Here is a 21,731-nt window from a genome sequence, read left to right as displayed (position 1 = left end):
CGTGCAACGAAAAAGAACACCTCCGCTCGGGCGCGCGAAGAAGCAGCGACCGAAATAAAAAAATAAAAAAGAAGAAAAAGTGGTACAGGAGGAGCGAGGGGCGCGCACAGTCGTGCTGCCTTACAGTGAGTCCACTAGTCTGGCGTTGACTCTCAAGCACAGAGAGTGGGCACTTGCCGAGGGGGAAGCCTCAAGAACGTAAGGCAAATACGTGTGCGCACGACAGAGAAACACGTACAATTCGTTTTGAATTCTCCGTGCCTGACTTGAATACCACAGAGACAGAGAGAGAGAAAGGGGGAGAAGATACTGAGCACACACGCCCACACACCACAGCGCCGTAACGTGCGCACACAGAGACAGCAAGGTCGGCAGACGAATCAGAAGTGCTCCTGCGACTTTTTTGCTGTTGTTTTCACAGAAAAGATGATCGCGCAGATGCGCAGAGAGAGAAGGGCGAAGAGTTGGGGTGATCAATGCGAACAAGCGTCCAACGAAAGAGAGAACGTGAAGAAAAGGGGGCGAAAAAGCTTTAAAAAAACGTCCGTCGATGAGCAAAGAAAAGCACACGTAAAACGTTAGATCCAAAAATGGAGGGAGCGAACACACAAAAATAATGAGGGAGTCTCGGACCTGCGATCTCACTGTGATCCTATTTCGCTCGCTCTTTCGAGTCTCTGCCAGTTGTGTGTGTGTCTGTGTTTACTGAGAATGAGTAAATGTCTGCAAGCGGCTCTCTGATAGTTTTTTTCTCCTCCTTCAGGAAAATACTTGTGCAGCTGTGCGAGGGGGGAAGAGGGAAACAACACGAAAACTCAACGAGCGTTGCGCGATCGAAGGCTCAACGCAGAGGATCCTGTCAAAGACCAAAAGCAGCGCCAACTCCTCGCGATGAACTCGATGTCTTTATGCCCCTTTCCCCTTCCCTCCCTTCGCTACTGCCCTTTGTTCTCTTCCTTGCTCCTTCCGTTTTGTGCCAGAGGGGGCTTTAACGGGTACGCGGGCAATGTAAACGGGGCAGAAATGCAAAAAAGACAGAGGGAGGGCACTGCCAGCGAAACAGAGAGAGTTAGAGAGGAAGAGAGCGCGGGCAGGGTAAGCCAGTGAAAGGCGAAGCTGCTCAAAGCAGTGGGGCACACAAGGAGACACAAGCACAGACACACCAAGACGAGCTGAAAAAAAAAAACAAAGAGAGAGAATAGCACACCGACAGCACAGGAAGAGAAAAAAAGCCCACACAGATGTACCGTGTGTATGCCTTATGCGTTCGTGTGATGCTGCGCTTACCGGGGCTGAATGGGTGCGAAGAAAAAAAGCAAAGGAAGGCTTCAAGAGAACGTATAGAAACGCGCTTTTTTACGGCATGAAAGAGGAGCACGCAGACACGCGAAGCGAAGAAAGAACAACAACAAAAAGAGAAAATGCGGACGGGGGTGCGGGGAGGGGGTATTCTGGCGTCTGTCTGAGTGTGTGTGTGTATTTGTTCGCTGTCTTTGGAGAGAACGAAAAAGCGCACGCACACACAAAAAAAAGAAAAGAGAAGGAAGTAAGAGAAAGAGAATGTGAAGACAACGCGCAATGACTAATGAAAAAGCACTTTGATGACGAGGAGAAGGAGCGAACGTGTGTGTCTGTGTGTGTGCAGCCTTGACTTCCTATCAACAGAGCGATATACAATCAGTAAAAAGAAACAATAGGTAGAAAAGGAGTGAACGCGGAGGTCAAAGGGAGAAGGGGGAGAGGAGGCAGCGACGCCGGGCAGTGAGCATATCGAGTTGGTGTCGGTGCGCGTGCAAATCTGCAGAAGATGGGCACACTTGCTGTTCCCCTGAAACAGCGCAAGACCCCCAGCGTCTTCCTCTACCGACGCCAAGCTCTATGACAAAGAGAATAGCAAAGAGAAAAAGCACCTACTCTGGCAGTAATTTCGCTCTTGCAGCCAATGAGAAAGAGAGGCTTAGGACAGAGGGCGGGAGAAGAAGAGGTCTGGTGTCGCAAGACCTCAATCACGTCGCTCGAGGCACGCCGAATGCGTCTAGAGCGGCAAAGGTACACGCGCAGCGAGAAAAGTACCCAATTCTGCAAGAATCGTTTTGTCGCCCCCGAGACCTGTATGGCTGTGGCCGTTTTGGGTGTCTATGAGGCAGAACTTTCTCCTCTTACTCTTGGTGGGTGTGAGTGTGCCTGAGGGTTTCTCAACTCTCCACTGCCCTTCTCGCCCTTGGCGTTTTGCTCCTCCCGGGCACGCTGCAGATTCTGTAGGTCGCGTCTCTCTCTCTCACCTGGCGAGAGTCCCGCCCGTTATCGTCCGCGGGTGCCCTTCTTTTTTTGTGTGTACTTCGATGTGTAGATGCGCCTACACCACACAAGCAGAAGCCACCAAAAGCGAGGTCCAAAAAGAGGTCAGTGAGACTGATTACACATGCAGAGCGGGGAGAGAGGCCCGCGTGCGTTTGTTTTGAAGAAGAAAAAGAGAGGAGTGAGCCCTGTGTCGAGGACAAGAGGCGAAACGTGTGCGCGTGCTGCCGTGTCAGGCCCCGAGGCCGCGCATGGGAGAGGGAAAGGAAAAGAAGGTCATGTATGAGATGTGAGAGGTGGCAACGGAAGCATTTTGGAAGACATGAAGTGAGACGCGCGAGCGGCGAGAGGGGCAAAGAAAGAAAAACCCGGAGGAGGACCTCCGCCTCACTGCGATTGCCTGCGCGCCCCCAACGTGTCGCAGCTCACACTTTTTTTACGATTAGCGCTATTTCACCCTTTGCTCCACATAAGGCGTCCGCTATGAAGCGGTTTGTGATCGGTCATGACAGCCAAGTTGGCACGCAGAGAGAAGGCGGTCGCCTCAAGTAGAAGGTGAGTGCACCGCGGCAAACATGAGATAAACAGGAGGTAAGCGAGTCTCGGTGTATCCGGGAGCCTGCAGCAGCCACGTTACGCGCTGTGAGCCTGAGATGCTTGGAGCAGCTCTCTCTCTCCAGTACAAAAACAGAGAGCAATGCAACCCAAAGCTGCATCTGTAGTCCTTTTCAGTTTCAAAAGAAAAGGGCGCTGACACCAAGAGGACGAAAAAATCGGGAGAGGAGGCAGCGGTGCAACGGTCAAGTGAGGGGGTAGGGAAGAAGACGAGCCTATGCGCAGCTATCTGTGTCCAGCGCGTGACGCGTTCGAGGCCAGGGCAATAAGCGCAGAAACTGAAGAAGCGGGAAAAGCAGAGCCAAAGGTTCAAGCGTCTCGGGCGCTCGTCGTAGTGCGCCACCCCGGCCGTGTCCTCTGCCCCACACACTCAGGCGCTGCTTGGCGGCATTCCTTTCGAGCACAAAGAGCCCGTGGATACTGAAGCGGCTCTTCAACCCGAAAAGTTCACCCTCCTCCGCACGCACAGCCACTTGGCTGCATACATGATGGCGACGGATGCGCCACCGGCGTGCAGGAGCGCCCGATTGCTGTGCACGTGCAAAACGTCAAAGAGTACTCGTAACGCCAGGTCGCCAGGTATAGAGGTCGCAGATGTGATAGACGACTGAAACAACAGAGGAGCGAGTCGCGTCTACCCTCACTTCCTTCTGCAGCTGCGCGGTAGCAGCAGAGCAGGGCGCCATCGACGGCCCTAGCCCTCTCCTCCGTCATTTTTTGAGACGAAGCAGGTGTGCTGCTGCGGCTGCTATACCGCCACTGGTACCCCACGCCCTGAGGTACGTCGCGGAGGAGGCGCTGGCCAGCGAAACCTCTGGGCGGTCGTCACTGTTAGCGCCCGTTGTCCGTCACGGAAGCGGCGCAGGGGACATACGCACCGACGAGAAGGATTTCCGGCGTCCTAAAGGCAGCCTCTCACGGGTAGAACACGCTGTCTCGTCAGGTCAGAGAGCGGTGCTCACTCTTTGGGCGGGGGCATAGATGACCTGCCGTTGTTTTGGCGCGGGGGGGAGGCTACATGATGCCCTCGGCCTCAAAGCACCCCGCACGGCAGCAGAGTAGCAGAGCCATGCCGTGTGTGGCAGAGTGAGAAGAACCGAAATCCACCGGCAGACACAGACACACACACACACACGCACACGCACAGAGAGAGAGTGAATCAGTGCTGTGGCAGAGAAAAAAGGCCGCGGTGCTCTGATGTCTGCCATAAAGGGTGGTAAGTGGAGAGAAATCCAGGAGCAGTGGACGCCACGACACAATGTGGGACATAGACCCATGAAAGAGGAGTGTGGGTGCTGTTTCTTGCATGAATCGCCTCAGAATTCGGAAGACAGGGGATGCTGCGTAAAAAGCCACGCCCACTTCAATGGCGCTGGTTGGAACGTGGAATGAATGATAGCGCAAGGTGCTTGTAGTATCGCTTGCATCTCGTTAGGCGTGTGCCTGTATGTGTGTGTGTGTGTCACATGCCTTGCGCACAAAACCTACGGAGTCGTAAGGATGGGGACGGCTGCGCCGCTGTGATGTATTTCTTTACACCAGCGATGAAAGTAGCGAAATGGAAAGGCGTGCGCGAGCATGTGCCGCGGTGAAAAGGGTCTGCTTTCTCCTGCCATGGCATCACGAAAGAGGTGCGCTACGCACGTCTTCGAGAGGCGCGTTGCAGAGAACGGGCCCCTTATAGTTTCGTGCACCTGATAAGACGACTCTTCGCAGGAGGGGTTTGTGCTGAAGCGAAGATGGTTCACGAGCACGCGTACGCGCACACTCCCGTGGCGCAGGCAACGGCGAGTATGGACTGAGACGAGTCGCGTCCCCTTTACAATATCTTTCTGCTCTTATCCCTAATGCCCTTTCGCTCTCCATTGATGTATTCCACGGGCTCTTCCCTCTTCCGAAATATGCCGCGCCAGAAACGCTCACACGCACACACACAGTAAAGAGGAACACAGCTAGAGGGAATGAGAGCGGGTGACGCGTACGCAACAGGCATTCGTGCTCGTCAATAAGAGAGGGAGAAAAAAAAAACAGCGACCACATACACACGTCTGACAAAACACCATGACAGAGCACCGAAAATGATCTCCGGCGTGGAAAGGGTAGCACAGGCGGAAGCACGACGAAAGGGGAGAGAGAGAGGCACGTGTGGCAAAGTTGTTCCCGCATCTTTGTCACAAGTTGACCCTACAAGTAGAGAGGGCCAAAGAGGGGGTCGAGAGCGAAAAGGGAAAAAAGAAAAAGCGATAAGGAAGCGGAAACGGAGAGGCAAATCACGCGCATCCCGCCCCATGAAGAGCGCGAAAAAAAGCAGGACAAAAAGCGACAGCTATTCGTCAGAGAAGGCATGCGCACGCTCTTATCCACGAGCCGGCTTTGAAGCAGTACGCGAAACAGGGAGAAGTAGCGAGGCAACAAAAAGGGGAGGCAGCAGCGTAGCTCAGAAAGAGCAGAGGCCCAAACGCCTCCCACCCACACCCACCCACTCCCCACCAAATCTCTTGACTCGATGCATCCCCCCTCCTCCCCTCCTCTTCTGGTCATCGCCGCGTAGGGTTTCCAACGACGCACGACTGCCTATTTTCTTTTCCCTGCTGCCCTCGTAGAAGAGCAAGAGGCACCAACCATGCGTGCAGCGTATGAAGGAGGAGTCGAAGACCAGCGTAGCCGAGGGCAGAAGGCTGCCGCCATCGGTGAGGCACTACTGCGCAACCATTTTCACCCTCAGAAAAAGAAAAAAGGGAAAATGTGAAGGAAGCGTTGCAGTGCGAGACAGAGGAAGACAGACCAGCAAAGGGTTATGCGCGGGCAGCGGCACCAAATAGTACCATAAATGAGCCCCCTCCCGGCAAACAGCGACAACGACGTCAGCCAACATGCGCGGGTGAGGAGAAGGACGGGGGAGGGGCCGAGCGAGAGAGAAAGAGGCCCCCCTCCTACCCTGCCACGCTGCGAAGGGCAGGAGAAAGCCATCGCGCCCATTTTGGCGCTATAGGGACGAGTCAGACTAAAGAGGCGCCAACACACTCGACCAACAGAGTAGAGTAAGTGGAGAGAAAGAGGGAGTGAGGAAAGGGAAGGGAAGGGAAGAGGGGAGTTGTCGGTCGGCTTACCTTTTCCACGCCGCTCTATGTCCCAAGAGACTCCAATATAGGCCGCAGCGCATCCCACTCCTGCTTCATTGCCTCGGAGAAGCTCAGCTCCAGCAGGCCGAACTTCTTCAGCATATCCTTAGCGTCATATTGCTTGTTTTCGTGGAAAAGAATGAACTCCTCGCTGAACGTCTTCTCAGCGCCGATGAGGTCTTCCTCAAGGTGGGCCCGCTGCTCATTGACAAAGTGCAGCTCACTCTGCACCTGCGCCTGGTTGGCCGGTGGCGCTCGCATCGCCGACACCTGCAGCTCCTGGCTCTTCCTCTGCAAGTGGCGCAGATACTGACGGGCGCTGGACATATGATGCAGGGTTTCGCGCACTGCAGAGCACATACCCACGTAAAAGCTCAGCGTGCTCACAAGCCGCGTGGACTCATTATCAGCGTGCTTACTGTAGACGTCGGCTACCTTGCGACCGCAGTCGCGTACCCCTTCGATGGCACTGCGCAGCTCCACGTCCTCTTCACCCTCTGCAAGGAGCCCAAACGAGGCGGCAAAGTTGCTCACAGCGGAAGCGGCGCGCCGGTGGCGGTCCACCAATGACTCAAGCAGATTGCGCATATTCTTGAGGTTCGACTCCAGCTCACCAATGTACTCGCCCGTCGCTTTCCAGGTCGCCTCATCTACAGGATCTTGCGTCAGGGCCGTCTGATACGCAGCTCCTGTCTGGCTCACACCGCCAACACCGCCGGCGGCGCCACTAACACTGTGGGCACCGCCTCCAGATGAGCTGCCCGAGTGGACCCAAGACCTGGCGATCTCCTCCAGCGGCGACGACGATATGAAGCGAGGCGGCTTCACCGGGTCACGAGTGCACTGGCGCCACTCGTTGTCATTTGTGAACTTCTGTAGAAGGTCGGACTTACCGAGGATGGGGTGGTACGCGAGCCGCTGCAAGAAGCGCCGCAGGCTAATACGTCGGTACTCGAGCAGGTCGCCCTCGGAGGCTGTCGTCTCCTTTGTCGATGTCACCATACGCGGCAGCTTCCCCAGTTTATCCTGTACCGACTCTTTCTCTGGAATGGGTGGCACTATGCAGTACCAGTAGGTCGCGCACAGCTGGCTGCGCAGCGTCTCGAAGTCCGTGTACCGCCGGTTAAACCTAGCATCGCTCATGAAGCCAGGCAAGCGCATCGTGATCGGGTAGATGTAGTACGACATTTCCAGTGTGCCCTGGCCTCGCACCTGAGAGGGGACATCCACCTTCACCGAAATAGAGTTGCCGGCAGCCATCTCTCACTTAGTCAATACCGCGTGTTGACAGTGAAATGAAACGGAGAGCACCAAAAAAAAAGGTGCCTCTCCCTTCTCTTCCCTCCGCCCCTCAAAGGCAGAAAAAACGCGATTTTATGATTTTCTTCAAGAGAGAGGGTTGAAAGAGATGAGGCGTACGATGGTCGCGGCAGAATCCCTTCCAGAATGGCCGATAATGCGTAATTGTGGAGTGTTTGTGTCGGTGCTTCAGTGCCTGCAGCCGATAAGAGCCGAAGCGAATAAAAAAAATAGATTTTCGGCTTCGTGAGCGAGAGACGGACAGAAGTGGCGACACGATTATAAAAGGTAGCACGTAGGGCGTGGGATCTATCTAGATGAAGCACTCTAAGTGGAATGCCCCACGCAGTCGAGCTCGGCAGGAAAAAGAGGGAGGGAGAGAAGCCAGCAGTGAGTAGTATAGCACCAGTGCCCGCCGACAGTGAGAGGAGAAGCATCTGTCAATGTTCTATTCAAAAGGCATGAATGCCATCGATATCGGAAGGAGGAACGGAAAGAAAAAGGGAGAGAGTGCACGCTGTATCGCGAGCGCTTCCGTTGCAGTGAGCTGTAGCCCCCTTCGATTTGCAGTGTCTAGAGGTACTCTTCGTTCCTTGAGGGGGAGGAGAGGCGCAGCATACGATGCAGGCGTACGAAGTTGTGCAGCGTGCGTGAGTCGGAAACCGTGAGAAGCGAGACGCCTAAACATAGGTGGACATCACGTGCCAGCCTCTAGAGGATATATATATATATATATTTTTACAGGTACGCATGTCAGCCAACTCGTCATAGCTGTCATTTCGCACAAATTTCTCCAGCCGCTCATATTCCTGCGTTAGAACGTTGCCGTGTGCGAGCGCTGGCCGCGAGCAGAAAGCTGCTCAGTTCTTTTTCGGATATGTTGGGGGCCTTCTCGCCTCATGCCTTTACGACTGCGAGCGCAGAAGCGCGCACACACATTCCAGGTCCTCAGCGCGGACTCAAGAGGGGACTAACCTGCAAGAGAAGACACAAAAGGTGACATGCCCGCAGAGGAGGCCTTCGAGGGCCAAAACAAACTCGAGGGCGTGAGGAAAAAAAAAAGAGGGAGCAGAGAAATACAGAGAGAGAGGGGGGAAGGGCACCTTGAAACAAAAATCCTATGCTTTTTTGTGTGTGCTTGACAACAACAGCAATCAGAAAAATGAGGAAGCGAGCAGAGGAACCACGTGAGGGCGAAGCCGAAACAGGGGAAGGAGGAGAGCAGAAACACACACACACATGCCGAAAGACACAGAGCATGTAAGGGCGGCGCTGTGCAGCGAGGTCAGCCATTTTTCGACAATGCGCTTCACTGTCCGTTTGAGCGATGGCCATCGTCTTTGCTTTGCCGCTACAACTGTCTTCCCTCTCGCTCATGCCGCCACTGCCGCACCCTTCCAATGCCCTTTTCCTGCGTTCGCACAGCGGAGGATCAGTGTCTCAGGAGTAGGCAGTGGTATGAAGGCGGCGTCAAAGTCTGAGCAAGATGAGGGAAAGAGTGAGGACATGCAAAGACAGCACACCAGCACCACAACACCAACGGAAAGGATTGATGTGCTTACGCGCTGTGACTCTCTGTGGTGCAGAGCACAGGTCTTCACCTTCACCTTGTCCACAGACTGCCACATAAGTCCATTGTGTGATGATGCGGAGCAGCCGTGCGTCCGCGCTGCGGTAGTGGGTCGACTTACACGATCGAGCACGGCCTCTCGCTCACGCTCTGTCCACCCACATGCGCAGCAGGTTTCCTTTCAGCAGCGCGCCTTCTTCCGGCCACCACATTCATAATCCGCTCGGGATGGATCAGGCTCCCACCCCCAGCAGACAGTTTACAGGTCAGGGTGGATGCACTCGAGTCACGCTGAGACTCGACCCTTCATCCAAGCGGTACAGGCGTGCTCGCTGCCGCATGTCGTACCAGCGCTAAATCACCCTCGAGCTGGCCTGCCACGGTCAGCAGCGACGCACTGCACTGATTAACTCACCTGGCAGGTTCTTGGCCGTCTGTCGCTAACAAGGGGCTGGTTTGGCCTTGGGAAACGGAGAAAGGCTTGCCTGGCTTCTCAGCACACAGCGGGTGAGGTAGGATACCCCTTGTCGATGCCACGCGCTGAGGCGTTCCCACCACCAACACCACGACCACCTCCGCCATTCGTGACAAAGAGAAGCAACACAACAGCAACCAAACCAAAAAAAAACACCAACAGAAGAAGCGAATAAATATGAAGCGAAAGGGAACAGAGAAGGTCAATGGGGGCGGGCAGCAGAGACGGCGCTGAAAGAGAATGAAAAACCTGCACGAGGACACAGGAGGAGCAGCCAAACCCCGCCTCCCTACAAAAAGAGAGGTGGAAGCAGAGCGAAACGAAAACGCTGTAGCACGCATATCCCGGCACGCACCGATAGTTTTGACAAGGCCATCAGGGGGGAGGGAGGGAGGGAGGTGAAGCAGGCCCGAACCATGCTCGTCCACTATACTGGGCTGCACGCCACCCTTCTCACCACCGCCACCCCGCCTCGTGAAGACGGCAAATGCGATAGGGGAAGGGAAAATAAAACAACGACGACAACAACAAAAAGGGGGTGGAAGCAATAGCTGCCGTCCATTCCATCGCTTCCCTCCGAGCATGAGCAACACCACCAACAAACGCAAAAAAGAAAGCATATTTTTGTGTGTGTGTGTGGAGGGGGAAGGGTTTCGCAGAACAGCAGACCGAGTGCGAAGCGTAGAGAGCGTGGGTGCGCGTTTACGCGCTGAAGGTCGGTGCCATGGCACCGTGTGCCCCTTTCTTCGATGATGTTGCTGGACAGAACGGCTCCGTTTCTTCTGGAAAGCACAGTGAAAAAAAACAAAGCGCAAAGCCACCTTCATCGACTTGAGAGGTATGCATCACCCTTCCGTGCGCATGTGCGGCTGCCGGTCTCACGCTCATGTCAAGAGTAGGCTGCCTCAGCATGAGCAGCTACAGCGGAAGAAACGAGGGATTGCATGGAGAAAAGAGAGCCAGGCGCGGTCAGCACAGCCTGGCCAGTGCTGTCTGACGCAGGTCAAGAAGTGCTCGAAGATGGTAGCCTAAAATGTGAGAGAAGGGCCGCGGTGACCTTCTACTCAGCCGCTGTACGTTATCATCAGGGATGGGGCAGGGGGTGCTCAAGAGGTCCGCAAGAGACACCGAGCGCTTCGAGCCCGACCAACAACAGCAAAGGGAGAGAAGACGAGGCTGATGTGCGCACGCTGAAAATGTTTGCGGCAGAGTAAAGCGGGCCATCATTGGTGCTAAGGCATACCCGTCACAGCCTGCCGCGCGAACGGACCCCTTTCCATTCCCTCTAGTTCGGGCACAAATTTGCTCGTCTCGTCCTTAAAGCGCACCCAGCATGCCCGCAAGGGTACCCGCGATGCATGGCGCACGCCAACGCGCGACTAGAGTTCGTCTTTTAGTCATACGAGATCCGCAGAGGCGACTGAATTGGTGATACGCATGCCTGAGGAAGCTTGCCAGGGTGTGGTTCACGGGCATTCTCCCTGTACAGAGGCTCTCGATGAAGCGTTTCTCGCACGTCTGCCGTCGACGCGGAAATAGAAGAGAATGTATGCCTCCTTCGTCATCGACAGCACATCCAACGCCCTCACTTCGGTAATCTTGTCGTCGTTGCAGAGATACCATCTGCCGGCCCTTGCCGTCGTCTCCTCTGTCGAGCGCCAACTGTTCCCATCGGCCTTTCCGTTCCTATTCCGGCTGCTGCCCTCACTCCTCCCCTCGACACCGTCACCGTTTTCTCTACTGAAGCCGTTTGCACGGTCGCTGTCCTGAAGCTTCTGGGTACTCACTGCATGGCCTTCGTTCGTGCCTCTCCATGAGGGCTCAGATGACTCTGAGGATTCCGCAGCAGCCGGGGCGCTATGGCACGCTGCGGATGCCTCGCCCTGCCCCTGCACGTAGGTGTAGGATGTGTAATGCCCGTAGGAGGAGGTGCCGCGGTGGCAGCAGATGGCGTACAACTGATATTTGACAGCCTCGAAGGGGCGAAACGTGTAGGGAAACACCACCGCCGCCTCATTCTTCACTCCGGCGTTGTTGAAGCGCTTGAGATGCAGTATCAAGACCGGCGGCCACTGCTCCATCGAGTGCCAGATTGTTTTGTCCCGCAGCTTCTTGCAGCGGTCGCACGTCACCTGCATCGCACCACTCAAAAACTCTCCGCGCTCACTAAAGAACATCTCGCGCAGCAGCTCGTCAACGGCGGCGGCTCCGCCTGCCCGTGGGATGTCTTCGTGTGTCTCGGAGGATGATGCGCTGGCGGCTTTGCCGCTGTAACTGCGGGAACGGTACGTAATGGGCAACGAAATGTCTAGCAGTGCCGCAAACCGGTAGGAAATCAGTTGACAGCTCGCGCACTTCACAGTGGAGCCGGTCACACCACCGAAAAAGTCATACACAGTTGAGTTGTTTTCCTGCCGAAGCCGGCGCACCCATCGCTCGTAGGCGTCGCTCTTCTTCTCACCCTCCACGTCCTTGACGGCCTCGTAGCTGCCAGGCTTGCCGCGGTGCACCTCTCTATCGATCACTCCCAGCAGCGTGATGAGGAACTCGTGCGCGTCGTTCTGCCCATTTGACATGAACTCACCGTTGCACGCCGCGCAAGCCGCCTTGAGGCTGAGAAGCAACTGAGGGACCGGGATGCGGTGCGCGGGGCGGGCGGTGCCCAGATCAATCAACGAAGAGGTCGCCGGCGCCTTGCGTTCTGCACAGCTTCGCCGGTGAGCGTTGCCTGGGGCACGGGTCGTTGCGGAGAGACGCTCCACCTCCCATTCGTGGACAATACGCTGACGATCCTTGTCCAACGTGCGCAGCAGGCCCGGTGTGCATAGCAGACATTGCACAACCGCGTTCAGGTAGCACGTTGCACCGAAATTGCGCAGGGGAAGCGGCACGGTGTGCAGCTGAACCACAGAGAGCGTGTCTACCGCCGTCGTCACAGAAGACGCGTGGCGATCAGCCAGTGCCGGTGACGACGCGTTGGCCAGCACCGGGACGCCCGGCTGCAGCAGTGGCGGCGATTGGGTATGGAAGCGTGGTGCGGGAGAGGCGGAAGAGGCGGTTTCAGATAAATTTTCGATGCTCTCTGTGCTATCCTCTTTGGCCACAGTCATCACCGGCGCGCGCGACTGCGAGGAATTGGACGCACTCAATAGAGGGAGGTGCTGGTGTGGCGAAGTCGAGCTGTCGCCATGCGATAGCGCCGGTGTCACCAATAGCGGCCCTGCAGAGCCTGCCCCAGTCAGTCCTTGCGCACTCGGTGCCGTACTCACCGACGATGTCACATCGGAAGCAGGCCCTTCGCAGATGCTTTGCGAAGAAGGTGATTGCTGAAGTGCAGCAGGCGCGACGCGAGCGGCGCGCGTGTTGCCCGCTGCTGTGTTTCTGGTATGGCGGTTCCACCGTCGTGAGAGGTGTGGAGGGGAGATCGCTCGCGCGGCGGGAGTACTAGAAGAGAAAAGGTCTCTTGGAAGTAGGTGCAAGCGCGCTGGCGGGGGCGGTGTGGTCGTGTTCTTCGCCACGGCGCTAGATGATGAGGTGTGAAGAGAGCCGCTTCGGCATCCTACCAGTGGAGTCCCCGCACAAGCGGGCATAGCTCCGTCGTTTCGGCTGAACGGTAACGCTCCTCCGGCACTCGTCTTCAATCCATCAGACCCGTTTCCAGCGCCTCGCCTCGACATGCTCAGCGGTCGCTGAGTGAAGGGATCCGAGGCCGTAAGCCCCCCGGTCGCTGTAGACATGGGCATGTTGCGCGACACAGTCATCGAGGAGCCTACCGGTGGCCCATTCGTCGATGCGCTGTCCGCGGACACATGTGAATCGGCACGAAGGTCAGCTTCCGCTGCTGCCGGCAAGGAGCTGGTGCCGATGACGTTTGGCTGCTCGCCGCTCTTGTCAACCGCCTTTGAAGCGCTTTGTGCTGGAGGCATGGTGAGGTCGCAGGCAGCACGGGGTGACCTACTCAGAGACTCGCAGTCACAGTTGTGACGGCCATTTACGCACGACATAAAGCCGCCGTCTTCGTTTCGAGCTTCTTTGATATGGTACGCCTGCGCAGAGAAAACAGGGGTGGACGCTGCGCCTGCGGCAGCGGGCGTGCCAGCTCCGCCTGACCTTACGGGGGTGCGCTGTGTAGAAGAGCGCTCATCAGAAGGCCTGAAAGGAAGGAAAGACTTTGGCTTCATGAGGGCGCCGCCTTGTTGCCGCTGACTGCGCGACGAAGCGCTGCAGGCGGTGTCGGAGAGAAGCCGTGCCTTTGAATGCAGAGAAAATTCCTCCCCTTGCGAGGGTGTCAGGCTCCCACCAGCAAGGAAGCCTGACGCCTGCCGCCCTCTTGAGCAACGAGACAGCTGCTGCTGCTCTTGCGACATGATACCTCACAATGGGGCGTAGGTGAGCGTGCAAGATTGCGTTTGCCTTTTCGCTCTCCGTGAAAGCGAAGGCCCTCAGCTCAGGCTGCGGAGATCTGATGGAAGCACTCGTCTCGCTTCTTTTCCCCCTCTCTTTGCTCTGAGTGCGCACAGAGATGATGCAAAACACGGCGGAGCGCTCACCGTGAGTACGTGGTGTGGAAGTAATGGTGGAGAGGGAGGGAGGGAGGGGGTAGGCGCACTGCAGCAAGCGCAGGCACGTGCCTATCAATGGGGGGAGGGGGGAGAAAAGGGCGCCAAGACAAGGGCGCCTAATTCTTTTCGCCTTTGCGCGGTTCCTGGCTGCGGGTAGACGGCCACCGCGGCACAGGTAAGCAAGCTAACACGAACGCGGTAGCCACGATTCGATCTTGCAGTGTGCGCTCATGTACACCAACACACAAACACACACGCACGAGGAGAGAGAGGGAGACCAACACGCACATGCACAGACACGCGGCCGGTCTGAGCGTGGAAGAGCAATCGGCAATGCGAAAGAAGGGAAAGGGCAACTGAGATGTAATTGAAAACGGTAAGAATCACGCAGGCACAATCCCCACCATACTCGACTCTAAACGGCCACGTCCGCTACGTATCCGCCACACTTCATGTACGCACGCCTTCGCTTACGGCGCCTAATCTTTGCCTCTTACGCGCGTTAAAACTACTAGTCCCGCTGCCGTGGATGTGAGGGTGCGAGAATGTGTGCAGAGAAAGGGGGCAATTCACTCCAACAACCTCTCACGCATACGTGGGCCTTCACGTATCACCGAGAGCGTGCTCTCGGCAAACTGGCAATGGCGGCCGCGCTGATGAGTGACAGAAAGAGCGAGAAGGCAGGCGGCAAAACAGCGGAGGGTTTCGGCGATTGCATTGGTCGACGTGCGCCTGAAGAAAATGGCACAGAGGGGTTAGTTCAGGAGGGGCGAGTGATCACTCCACTGATCAGCCGACCTCGCTCTCGCTCCCTCCTCTCTCTTCTCACCATTGCGATCAAGAGAGCGAAAACGCACCACTGCAACAGGGAGAGGGATGTTGTTCAGTGTGCATTGCGCGTTTCTTCCCTTCTCGCATACTTTTTTTTTTGCAGAGCCTGTCGCTCCGGGGACGCGTGAACATCTCCTGGGTAGGTGTGTCTGTGTCCGTGTGCGAGGGTGCTGGACGGGCGTTGCGCCGCTTGCTCTGTCGTCTCCCGAACTCCTTCTTTCGTTTGGCCTTTTTCGTATTTTTTGCCTTTTTCTTCGCTCTTTCCCAGCCGAGCCAAGTGAGCCGCCAACGGTACGCCACGCTGAGAGGGAGTGGGGAAAAAAGCGAATACAAAGAAGAGAGGAGAAGCGCCAAGGATACATGACTGAGTCGCTGAGGGGAGCGGGGGTGCGAGTCCAGCGGTCGAGCAGCGAAAGAAAAAAGGCCCCACCGCAGCCCTCCCCTAGAACTCCCCCTCCCCTCCCTCATTGCACACACACGCACATACATGCGAGCGTGGCATCCATTCAAGGAGGAAACGATGAAGGGGGGATTCCAAACTCTATGAAGATGAGAAAGAGAGACGCGCCTTTTCTTCTATACATCATACCTCTTTGGGAAACGGAAGTAATTACGGCGCAGCAAGACGGTGCTCCTAACGCTCCCTAGCACACGTAGGGAGGGGAAGGGGTGTGTAAACCGTTGGGGGCGCACGCAGATCAGTTCTGCAACCCTTCCCATCACGTCCTTACAGTTTCTTCTCGCCCTATGGCTCGTCATCAGGAGGAGGAGGGGGGGTCGTAGCGTGGTGCAGAGAAAGGAAGTCAGGCCAACGGAGCGGCGACACACACATACGCAGACATGTTATGGGAGTGAGCAAGAGAAACGCGAAGAAATTTGCGCAGAAAAGGGGCGCCACATGGGAAAACACATCGAAATGCAAAGAACGAAACGGCAGCCAGTCGGCTGATATATTTGCAGCGTCGCAGAGGTCCTCATTCCGTATCGACGCGAATCGAACAGAGAGTGCAAAGTCAAGCACGAAAGAAAAAAGGGGGGGCACGCATGTGCCGAAGCCGTCTACGACCGCGTTGTCTTACCGGAACATGCAACGGATCACTACATCACTCCTCCTGCAACACTTTTTAGACCGCCTTTCCCATTCACCTCCCTACATGGTCTGCCACCACATGTTGAGCAGCACCACGCGGCCGGTGTCGTCGCCTATGGCGACTTCAGCTATGCTGCGAGGCAGCTCCACATCATCCTTGCCTGGCGCCGGCGCCGGCAGCACCGCGAGGGACAATGGTGTATTTGCGTACAAGTACTCACCATCGGCGGTACTGCGTACGACCCCCGCTGCACCACTCTGGAGCGTAACGGCGGCAGCGTAGGGCAAGCGCCAGCAGACAAGCCTGTGGCCAAGAGCCAACAAGCAGCGGCTGGAGCGGTCAAACGCGAGAGAGCGCAGCGGTGCCGAGCGCATCCCGGGTGTCGGCATTAGACTTGTGTAGACATATGTCGGCCTGCAGACCACGGCTGCGCCTGTGCGATGCTGCAGCTGCTGCTGCTGCCATGTACAATACGCCGCACCAACACAGAAAAGGTGAACCGCGCCGTCAGTCGATCCGACAGCGACCCATCGACTGTCAGGCGACGTACTCATTAAGGAGACTTGACGCTTCGCTGGCGCCGCCCCTGAATGGGCAAGCAAAGGCGCGACGAGCGGGCAGCGCACCGCCACTGCGGCAGTCCCACCGCTGGGGTGCACAGTGAGTAGTTGCACCTCGGGCTCAGCATGCAACGCCGCCAGCACGCACATGTGGGGCGGGCGCACACTCGCTGACTCCCATAGCTCCGCGCACTTGTATCCTAACGGCCCATCCGAGGGATGTGCTGATGAGGTGCATAGAGAGCAGCTCGCCGTCACTTCACACACCGCCACGTCTGCGTTTTGTGAGGTTGCCCAGCTGTCTTCTCCTGCGGCCGGCAACGGCTTCTCACACGGTCGAAGACGCCACTGCCGCAGCTCTGTTGCCACGACTGTCGTCCAGGCCTCGTCGTCCTCGGCGTCCACGAGGACATGAAGGTAGTGGCAGCGGTGGCGCCACTCAGCACAGTTGAGGCGCATTGCCTCTTCCCTTGCGGTGCCCTCTAAGCCCGCCGCCTCCGCCTGTTCCCCACTCTCCGGCGATGCGCTAGCATGTTCCTGCAGCATCTCCGACAGGCCCATCGTGCAACGCAGCCTACCTGACTCGCAGACAATGCAGCGTACGCGCGCGTCCGTCGTCACAACCCACAGATAGCGCCCCCTAGCCGAGAAGGTGAGGGAGGCGATGGGAGCATCAAAGAACTTGCTTCCGCAGCACTGCGAAACAAGGGTCCCCCTTACGCCGTCGTACACCCACACCGTGCGATCCTCAGAGACGGCAGCGACATAAGCGCTCGTGCGACACACAGTGAGTGACTCCACCGCTGCTGTTGGTTGCCGAGCGTACCACGCCACCGAACCGCTCTCTGGGTTCACCCAAGCCAACGAGCGATCCCTACTAGCCGTGACTATGAAGCGACGATTCGGCAGATAGGCGGCGCACGTGATGGGGAGCAGGTGCGCGGACTCCTTCCCCGCCGTTAGGGCTGCCGCAGATGCAGCAGGGGTGAAGAATATGCGCGACAGCGATGCCCTGTCTGCGCCACACCCGCCGCTGTCTTGCATCTGCCGGTAAACGTAAGTGACGGCATCGCGCTGCACAGAGTTCAAGAGGCTTGCTGGGGTCTGCAAAGCCGCCTGCGCCACGAGGGACGGGTGCAGAGACAGAGGCAGGCCGTACTGGTGGGCAAAACAGATGTAGTCGCGCATTCGATTCAGCACTGCAGGCAAGGCGTAGCGGCTCGATGGAGCTGAGCCGGTAGTATTGGCCGCTGCCGCATCGTCTACCGGCACGTCGGCAATCTTCACCTCACCGTTTTCCATGGCGAGCTGGCTCTGCTGCCATGATGGCTCGCCAATGTCTTCGCCGAGGAGGTAGCGCTGGTAGCGCTCGTTGAAGGCAGACGTGAGGTCGCGCAGAAATGCGTAGCCGAGACCGAACTCGTACACACGCTCCAGGAAAGGGATGGACAAGACCGTCACATCTATTTGTGCCCAAAAGTCGCCGCCTTCCGTCATGTGGTAAATTACCTCCTTCATGGCGCGTCGCTGCAGCGCCTGTATCCCAGAGCAAACGTGCGCGGCCGCATCGGAGGTATCGTCTACGCGACGCATTCTGGCGGGCGCCGCCGCCGACCCAGGCTGAAGCCACCGGTAAACGACGGAGAGATAGTACTGTGCCAGCTGCGCGTGCCACACCCGCTGATCATCCACGGTCTGCAGCTCATCCGCGAGTAACCGGATGTGCTCACGCTCCACCACTTTGAGAAACGACGGGGCGGTCAGACGCGCGGCTCCCAGCAGCACATTGCCGCTACTAAGGCCCATCATCTCCGCTGTCGCAGTCGGCGCCTCAGCCTCCAGGGCGGGCCGTAGCAGCCGCAGCAGTTCCTGCAGTCGACATGTAGACAACGTGGGCAATAGGTCCCGCAGCTCCGGTAGCAGCAGGCCCCACCGGGACGCCATCAGCAAACCAAGGACGTTGGTGATGAGCGGAAGGCCAAAGTTGCGCACAAGGCGATCATACACACCCTGCGCAGCCTCCTGGAGGGTTTCGGGAAACGCTACGATCGCCTGCGTCTGCGTTAGGAAACCGGGCGCCTCGTGCACACTGCGTGCGGCGTCGAGCAGGTAGTTCATGTACTCCGCGATCGGCGCATCGCGCTTGCTGCGAGCACACTCGAACTCGTCCTCGGTGAATACGAGGCCGAAGCGGGCGAGAGAGGCTGGGGAGAGGTACTGCTCGACCTCGTTCGCCGACACTGCCCCGAAGCTGAGGATCTCAACACTATCCCGGCCGAGATGGCGGAACGCCTTAAAGGCCGTGCTGTCGGGTGCGCAGCTGGCGATGAGGCGGACGTTGCGAGCAAGTGAGCGAGGCAGCAGCGCGCCCATCGCAGTCATCTTTGCATCCAATGAGGTCTTGGATATACACGGCGCCGTTGACGAGGGCGTCGAATGCGGCGCCTGAGCGACCATCGCTTCTGTGGCCCAGCTGGCGGGCTCGGCACCGCCGCTGCCTGACGGATGCGTCAGGGCACCACATGGCTGCACCGGCGTCGCAAAGCCCTCCAAGCCGTCCACCAGAGCGACAAAAGCGTGGGTCGAGGCCGTGTTGCCAGTGCTCGCTGTCTCCTCGGCGCCCAAGGTATAATGAGCGACGTAGCCTGGAAGCCCTGCCTGGTGCATAGCCGTGGCTGCTGCCGCGGCCGCAGCGCTGGAAGGCGCCAGCTTGCCGGTGTTCTTTGAAGCCACAGTGCCGGAAATGAGCTGCAGAAAAAACGCGCTCAAGCGCTCCAGGTCGACCTCGGCATTTACGTAACGCAGTACCGCCGCATCTGTTGTGAGCTGAGAGATGACGTGTGTCATGACGCTGCGAAGGTCGCTGGGTTCTTCGTGCAAGAGGGCTGATCGTGTCGTGTAGGCAGCCATTGTGTAAGCGTGCTGCAGTGTCTGTAGGCGAGTGGCACAGCGCGCCATCAAGCTCGCGAGCGAGGCGGCGTCCGTGCCGTGCAAGAGCAGCATGTTACGGCTTGGTGGGTTGGCAGCGTACAGTATCATGCGGTTCATCACGTTCTTCTTTGCCGCCCCGCTGCTGGCTGCGGCCAGGGCGTGCAAGTACGTTGAAACCCACACGCGTTGCATTCCAAGCCGTCCCAGTAGTTGGTTCAGTGAGTGCGGCCTTGCGTCTGACTCGGCTGCATCCCTGCGTTCACATTTGCGCTTCTCCGCGGCGATGCAAGCCTCCACAACGGTGCGGATTCGAGTATACACCGCCGTTTGAAATCCGTCAAGCTGCCTCAGCCGCACGCCACCCCGCGCGTCTATACAGTCGAACAACGCAGTGTAGTTCGGCACGACCAGCTCCGCCACCGGCGCCGTGGCCACAACATGCTCACGCCAAGCCACGTGCCGCCTCCAATGATACTCCTCTGTTGCGTAGTCCCACTCGAGCGAGGTGGGAATATCCACGGAGATGACTGTGGGCCCTGCTCTGCTGTCTTTGGCAACCTTCTCTGCTGCTGCGACGCTCGGGGGCGGGTCCTCGTCGCCGATGGCGATCGTGCGTACGACGTTGCGGTGGCGATCGGGGTGCGCGACCGCTGGATCGGCGGTGAGCAGCGGCGCTAGCGCCGCCGGGATCTGAAGCATCCGCGTGTCTCGCCTTGTCGCCACGAGAAGCCATCGAGTGTAGCGCAGCGCGGCCTCGTGCGCCTCGTACAGCACCGGCTGAAGCGGCGCGGCGGCTTCCTCAGACTCTTTGTCGGAATCGCTTTCTGTGGTTTGGGTGGTGGGCTGACGGACACCCGGCAGCCTCAGCATGTCACTGGCGGGAAGCTGCGCGTAGTCGCCAGGGCGGTCACCAACAAGCTCGATCGCCAGAAACCGAGCTCGCTGAACGACTGACGTAACATCACTGGTGGGGCGAAAGTGTACGGCGCGGTTGTAACAGCCAGCTGTGCGGCGGGCTTGCTGCCACTCTGTCTCATCACTGTTCCGATCACAGTCTTTGGCGGCCCCTGCGCCACCGCCCACAACGACAGGACAGAGAAAAAGGCGATGTGAGGCGAACTCCTGGTTAAGCCTCGGGAACACCTCGTTGCGCAGCAAGTGTATCTCGGTGTCAAAAAGCAGTGGTGGTGCCAAAATTGGAACGTCAAGCAGACGCCAGCCTGTTTGCGGGGATGCTGGTGGGAGCAGATAGCCCGCCTCCAGTGCCGCCTCCACCCGCGCGCGAAGAGTCTGCAGTGTCTCTGTCTCATCAGCCGGCGCGACAGCAGCGCGTGATCGGGATGCCGACGGTGGGGCAGCTGCGGAGGCGGCTGGCTGTGCAACGCCAATGCGGGGAGCAGTGGATCTGTAGTGTGACGCATTGTACTCGAGAGCGCGCGTCAGCTTTCTCAGCACCGCTGCAGGTACGTGTGTACCACACATATTCACCACTCGCAGCGACGGGGTCTGCTGTGCTAGGCTGACAAGCGCAAGCCCGCCGGCCAAAGAGATTTCCTTGTTGTCGGATAAGTCCAAGACAGACAGATGCTGGTGCCGTCGCATAGCCCTGCAGAAGAGCACGACAGCATCATTCGTGATGCCATTGCGCGGCGCGCGCACCTCAGTTACATTTGGGTTGTGCGGAAGTATAACCGCAATCGCCTGAAACCCGGCGGCGCCAACGTAGTTGTGTGAGAGGTCCACAATGGAGCCACTCTGCAGCACGGGCAGCTGCTCCACAACAGTCCTATTGACCTTGTGACTGAGTGCACGGCAGCAAGCTTCAAATTTGCTTGCCGCTGAGGCATCCGTCTTTGCGGAGGTAGCTGCGCCGTGCGCGGTGGCCGCACTGGCCGCGGCAGTAAGCGGTGACACTGCTGCGAGATGGCTTTGCATTCTGTCTACTTGTTTCGGCCACTCGGCACCGCTGTCTATCCGCGAAGGCGGGGCCAGGGCCCGGTCCTTATCGATGGCGAGTAAAGAGAAGCGCGGTAGCCAAGCAGACGAGGCGAGAGCACAGCAAGCCGCACTTTGCCGGGGCTCGTGGAGCGCGGCGTAATGCGCGCCGTCCCTGACTTGAATACCGCTTTTGGGAAGCCCTGATGCAATGGGGTAACGCTACGGATTTTGCTCCTCACAAAGCACCTGTGCCAAGCCGAACAGCAAAGCAGCGCTGATATGAGAGCGAGGGAACAGTGGCAGAGTGTTGCATGAAGCGAGCTCTCGCGATGTGAGCTAACCGAGATGGAGAGGCCGCTCAAGCGGGCGACAAACTGTTGGTGCGCCTATGCTACAGTAAGGAGTTCGTCGCACACGCACAACGCTCGAATCGAAAGAG

At 57.8% G+C, this 21,731-nt stretch overlaps 3 protein-coding genes across 3 annotated transcripts; all 3 read right to left on the bottom strand.

The window, feature by feature from the left end:
* Positions 1-6,038: 6,038 nt before the first annotated feature.
* LSCM1_01000 (uncharacterized protein) lies at positions 6,039-7,295 on the bottom strand (the record flags this gene model as incomplete). Its single annotated transcript, XM_067318626.1, has 1 exon — positions 6,039-7,295. One exon carries the CDS (start codon positions 7,293-7,295, stop codon positions 6,039-6,041), a length of 1,257 nt encoding a protein of 418 aa, XP_067174731.1.
* A 3,550-nt stretch (positions 7,296-10,845) lies between these two features.
* LSCM1_00999 (uncharacterized protein) lies at positions 10,846-13,746 on the bottom strand (the record flags this gene model as incomplete). The annotated part of the gene is made up of 1 exon (XM_067318625.1): positions 10,846-13,746. The coding sequence occupies one exon, from the start codon at positions 13,744-13,746 to the stop codon at positions 10,846-10,848; it is 2,901 nt and encodes a 966-aa protein (XP_067174730.1).
* Positions 13,747-15,922: 2,176 nt separating this feature from the next.
* LSCM1_00998 (uncharacterized protein) lies at positions 15,923-21,289 on the bottom strand (the record flags this gene model as incomplete). The annotated part of the gene is made up of 1 exon (XM_067318624.1): positions 15,923-21,289. One exon carries the CDS (start codon positions 21,287-21,289, stop codon positions 15,923-15,925), a length of 5,367 nt encoding a protein of 1,788 aa, XP_067174729.1.
* Between the last annotated feature and the right edge of the window lie 442 nt (positions 21,290-21,731).

This window comes from Leishmania martiniquensis, chromosome 35, assembly GCF_017916325.1.
Source record: "Leishmania martiniquensis isolate LSCM1 chromosome 35, whole genome shotgun sequence".
Taxonomy (NCBI): domain Eukaryota; phylum Euglenozoa; class Kinetoplastea; order Trypanosomatida; family Trypanosomatidae; genus Leishmania; species Leishmania martiniquensis.
Note: the sequence above shows the minus strand (reverse complement) of the source record. Positions and strands in the feature narration are given on the sequence as shown.